This window comes from Euprymna scolopes, chromosome 22, assembly GCF_053919585.1.
Source record: "Euprymna scolopes isolate OS-2025 chromosome 22, ASM5391958v1, whole genome shotgun sequence".
Lineage (NCBI taxonomy): Eukaryota > Metazoa > Mollusca > Cephalopoda > Sepiida > Sepiolidae > Euprymna > Euprymna scolopes.
The window spans coordinates 33,895,138-33,901,137 of NC_136503.1; the positions used below are offsets into that span (position 1 = coordinate 33,895,138).

Genomic DNA, 6,000 nt, shown 5'->3' on the forward strand with positions numbered 1-6,000 from the left:
CATGAACATTAAATTTTTCACTTGTGAAGGGGGACCCCACATGCTCGGCTTTTTTTAAAATGATATTTTTGGTGTCTGATTAAATGTTTAAAAGATTATATATTCTTTTAAGGTACATGTAATTATTTTAATTTGGTCAGGTTTAAGAGATAAAGGGAGCTAACTAACTCCGTCCTGGAGCTAACACTTGATTTTATTATGATTTGAATTTATATCCGAGGAAATTTTTAAGAACAGACATTGTTCCCTTTATGGCTGCTGTATTTTATTACAGTTTGGTCTTCCAAGAATTGTTTCCAAGATTTTTTTTTTTTTTCATTAGGCTAGTTGCACTTATCACAATGTGATTTACAATGTTGATTTCTTTCAGAGACAATGTCGTATGTAAATCATTTTTAGGTCCTAATATTTATCTTTTCTCTGTACACCTCTATTAAGGTAATTTGGGACAGTGACATCGATAATGAGCGCAGTTCTTTCAGGCTTTTTCCATATTACAATATCTAATTTAACGGCATGTCTTTTATGTATTCGCCCACCTGTATGTTTTTGTCATAGAACACTGTCGCTTTTCCATTTGATGATATCGGTGATAGTTTATGTTCTCAGATGTTCAACAGTCTGTCAAATTGCATCTCTACACAGATGTTCAAATGGGGATATTTGCATACTTTATTGTGGCGGATAGTGTAAAGATCATCTGCCAATAAGATTGGGCATCCAGATATTAGGTGGTTTGGACTCTCAGTCTCTGAGTGGCAAAACCTGCAGTGACCATTTGTGTAAATAATATATAGATATATTAGTGATGGGATGATTAAAAAATATTTCCTGATTCTGATACAATTACTGATTCCGATTCTTTTTAAATCTCTAAATATTTAACTATAAAATTGTTACTTTGTCCTGATTACTGTGAAATCACATCTTAAATGTGACTACATTTTCTCAAACGTAAAAACATTTTATTCTTACTATAAGCAGTGGATCAAATTAAATCAAATCAAAAAGATAATTAAGGAATCGGTTCTGGCATCGGAAAATAGGCACAAATTTTTCCAATGCCCCCCAAACCTCCGATTTTTCCGATTCCCGATTAATCGTCCCAACACTAATATATATATATATATATATATATAAAATAAAATTACAATTAAATTTACCAAAATGATCCAAGATGGTAAAATTAAAGTATATTATAAATATTAAAGAATTAATATTTATAAAGTTATCTCAGCCAGATGTAAAAGCTCGATAAAACCAAATAGGAGATAGAGCTTTTAATACGAGCAAACAGTTAATAAAACATGTTAAAAAACACTTTGAAACATGTTTTATTAACTGTTTGCTCATATATATATATATATATATATATATATATATATATTAAAGCAATCATGAAGGGAAGACGTATTCCTTCGGAATTCATTTTATATTAAAAAAAAAAAAAAAAAAAAGAATTCCGAAGGAATACGTCTTCCCTTCATGATTGCTTTAATAAAGTTTTGTACTCCCAAGAAAATCATGAAATTATATATATATATATATATATATATATATGTATATAAAGAAAATTAACTGATGATGGATAAAAATTTACATTATTTAATCATTAAATGTTCAAAGATGAGAAATACATTAGAAATTATTCCTTAATCCATGCAGTTTTGAATGAAAATTATGGAAATAATAGTCCGACGTGATGGAGAGATGAAAAAAGGAACAAACCAAATTTTATGTTCGTCAACATTTTGTCATTATTTGAAGACTTCCTCAGGATGATTGATCTAAAGAAATATTGGACTAGAATTTTATTTTCTTCAAATAAATCATCCCAAGAAAGTTTTTAAATAAAGGCAAAACGTTAATGAACATATAATTTGGTTTGTTCCTTTTTCATCTCTCCACATATATATATATACATATTTATTTATAGCAATGTACGTGAATTCACATTCATAAGGTAATAATCCAGTGAATTCTTCCTGTGTTTTTATAAAAGTGCTCAATAATAGAGAAAACAAAAAAACTGTATTAGATATTTTATTTATTCATACAAAAATTATTTGATGACATATTTATAGACAAGTTTCCGTCAGAGCTATAAATAACCAGACTTCCTTAGATCAACAACCTTTTCATTACGACTGCATGTAATGGAATGAAACAAGTTTCAGAAGGAAATAATGTCTTATTATTTATACATATATATATACACACACACACACACACACACACTTTAAAATAAAGATCACTAAAGAGTAATAATTGAATAAATCAATTTTCTGTGGTCAATGGAAAAAAATCGTTTTTCCTTGTAATTAGATAAAACATGTCAGATCTTGATTCAAAGTTATTGTTTGTTTTTTTTTTTTTTGTTTTTTTTCTCACATTTTGAACTTTTATTGTTTTCAATAAAAAAACTGGAAATAAGTATTCCACATAATAAATAAGAATAAAAAATGAAGTCCTGAAAACTAAAATAGAAATCTTACACAATGAACTATGACAAGTTCAAATCTGATGAAAAAAATCTGAATCTGGAACCTTTTTAATTTTTTCTTTTTGGGTCTTGTCAAGAATTCCTCTAATATTAAAAAACAAAAATAATGAAAATATCATATTCCAAAAATCATATGAATTAATCCATTTTTAAGCGATTAATAGGAATTTGTAAGCATTACAACATAAATCTAGTATAAAGTATTGTTATTTTCCCTTTGTTGAGATATTTTTCAAAATGGTGGACAAGACATTCACTTGTCAGAAACTCGTAAAATTTGATTTTCTTATTTAAAAATAAAACTACTTGATCAGTTTATGTAATTTTTGGAATATGATATTTTCATTTTGTCACAGGTAGGAGAAGAATTCTGAACAAGAACCTTTTTTTAATACTCAGGTTCCAGCGAAATTTGTATACCTAATTCTAAATGTCTTGTTATGGTATGGAACATTTCAAGATATTAATGACATGAAGGCTTTCTCCCTAAACGATAGCTGGTGCTACATTTAAATAACCCAAAAATGGTTGACATGCCATAAAATAATCAAATGAAAAATGTTTGAAAATGAACATCTATAATCTTTTTTTTTTTTTTTTTTCATCTATGTTTCTCCTTTTTCAGGTAGTTTGGATGCCTCAATACGAATATGGGATGTTCGCAAAGAAGCTGAATTTCACCCTGCAAAGTAAGTATTTTTTTAAACAGATTTGACTTGATCTTTTAAAACTCTAATGATTTTTATTTTCAGAGTTTTCACTTATTTTGGGCTCAGTAGTTATATGTTCTGCTCTCAGTCAGATGTTCCTTTTGTTGGGAAATGGTAGCAACTTTAAAACCAAATATTCACAAAATGCAAAGAATTTTCAATTGTGACATGAGTTAATTCCCTTGAATTGATTATTTTTAGTTCAAGAGCTGAGAATCCTAAGCAGTTTGTTTCATGTTTTAGTATTACTACTTGTACTCAAAACTGTTTTCATCTGAGGTTGGTCGTACTGGTTTCATCCATCCTTGACATTGCATCTCTAACAAAGGCCATCCAGACCTGATGATTGGACTATCTCTATCTAGCCACTCTTTGTTCCAACAACAAACTATATAGACACATGGGTTCAAGTTTGGTTCCAGGTCAGTTTTAACAGTTATAAGCGAGGGTTTTTAGTTTCCATCACATCCATTTTTCCAACCCGTTAACAGAGCTGGGGCAATTGATTTGTAGATGAATTTTCCAGTTGACGGCAAAGAGCGTACCCTAACCAGTGCAGGCATCTTTTGAGGATAAAATGTACTGAGATGCTTGTGATGAAGTGCTGCTACCAGATATGGAAGATGCAACATGGGCATTGATGATAAAGTTTCCAGATGCTTAATAACTTACACTCACACACAAGGGCTACCAGATGAGGCTGTTTGAAAATATTGGCTTCCTGACTTAAGTGCACCAAACATTAATATTGTTTTTTTGTTTGTTTTTTTTCCCCTTTGCAAAACTCAATCATGTTCTGCAAAGTCAGCAGCAAAAACAATTTTTCTTTACAAAACAATTAAGTATCATGAATAAATATTTGTTTGAAGATATAAAAAACGTAAAGCATATAAACTTTTGCCCAAATGACTGAACCTGGTTGATATGCTGTAAAACAAAACAGCCAAACCAAACACCATGAATGAATATTTGAAGATATAAACAGCTTGAAGCATAAAACTTTAAAAAAAAAAAGCAGATTCAGCATTAAATAACCTGAAAAGGGTTGATATGCCATAAAACAAAAACAACCAAACCAAACCAAGTATTCGGAAATCATTGTATACGTTACGTCTAATTCAGAAGCAAGTTCTCTAATAGTTGTGCATTGATTGGATTTGACTAAGTCTCTTAATTGATCATTGTCAACATCCGGTGGCTGACCACTATGCTCATCATCTTCAAAACTCTTGTCACCACCATGAAATTTCTTAAATCACCATTGTGTTGTGCGTTCAGTAGTGGTTCCTGGGCCAAATGCTTCATTGATATTGCAAGCTGTTTTAGCAGCTTTTCAGCCTAGCTTGAATTAAAATAAGAAAATTGTGGGAATTTACTTTTTTTCCATCTTGTATTCAATGTTTTAAAAAGACATAATTGTTTAAAACGATTGTAGATTAAAAAATTAGAGCGAAAAATGTTTTTTAAAATGACGTATAAAGTAAAGGAGGTATTATAATGAAAACTTATTTTAAAATACATCATTTGAAATCAAAATTGAAAATTCCACAAAAATCTTGTCAACCTAATAATTCAATGAAATTAAACGCATTCAATAATTGAAACAAAAATGAAAGACTCCCAGACAATGCTGGGTAGATAAAGCTAGTTTCTTGTAATTTTTAACCTTGTTTCTTATAAATTTGATTGGCTGAAATTAAATGCCATTATATTCTTTTGTCTTCGCAGTGCTGACAGCCTGGCATCTCCCGAACAGCTGGCCTGCTACCCAACCAAGTCGACTCTGATTCATTACTTAAATTTCACCAGTCATAATCTGCTGTTGGGAGCCGGTCCTCTTATCTGACGTATCCTGCCCCCTCCCCCATCACCTCCTTTCCACATACATGCCTACTGCCCCATCCCACCTCTTCCTTTTCATCCTCACATGTCATTCAACATACATATTTATTTTGTAAATGATTTTGCAAAATATATTAATTTGTAATAATTGTGTTGTCTTGATTTATTTCTATTTTTTTTTTTTTTTTTTTTTTTTTCAAGGACATTGAAAAATAATTTTTGTTTTTAACACAAGTTTCCATAAAGTTTTCTTTTGGAGTAAAAATATGTTAGTTTCATTAAAATTAATTAAGAATTAACTAAGAAATAATTGTTGTTTATGCATTATGATTGGATATCAAAAATTGCATTTCAAGAAAAAACACTGTTATAGATATACTAACAGGCTGCGTAGCATTGCCTGGTCATAAATTATGCATATGAATTATATTTTTATTCATACAGAAACTGATGTATGTGCATGAGTTTTTTTTTGTTTTTTTTCTAAACTTCTTATAAGTAAAAAAAAAACACTCAAGCTGAGATTGAAACCAAAACCTAAAGACAGTAAGTAAAGTATGATAACCATTAGGCCAGCTTGACATGATCTTTTAAAAAGTGTTTTCAAACCTACTTTTTCTTAACATGAGGAATTGTTGTGAATGATTCATGCATGTGTAATCGTGAAACAGTTGACAAACATATAAAAATTTGATGACCCACACATGACAATTTTTCAGTTTTGACTCTTTAGCCCTTTTTTTTCTGGATGAAAACTGATTAAGAAGTTTTCCACATGTCTGAATACCCTATATACCTAATTCCAAGTCTGTACATCAAAAATTTGGTGAGTATATAGGTTGAGAAGTGTTCTCACACACACACATTCTCACTTTTATAGATATATATAAATTTTTAGCATTTCATAACAAAACGGATATTAAACAAAGGAACGTACATGAAAAT

General features: G+C 29.9%; 1 protein-coding gene across 1 annotated transcript in view; it reads left to right on the forward strand.

The window, feature by feature from the left end:
* Positions 1-5,203, forward strand: part of LOC145243958 (TAF5-like RNA polymerase II p300/CBP-associated factor-associated factor 65 kDa subunit 5L) — a 70,981-nt gene extending 65,778 nt beyond the window's left edge. The window contains exons 14-15 of the mRNA XM_080107085.1: positions 3,129-3,192; positions 4,942-5,203. Of these exons, the coding sequence (XP_079963211.1) occupies positions 3,129-3,192; positions 4,942-5,059 (182 nt within the window). The 3' untranslated portion in view covers positions 5,060-5,203. The remainder of the gene's footprint in view (positions 1-3,128; positions 3,193-4,941) is intronic.
* Positions 5,204-6,000: the final 797 nt, after the last annotated feature.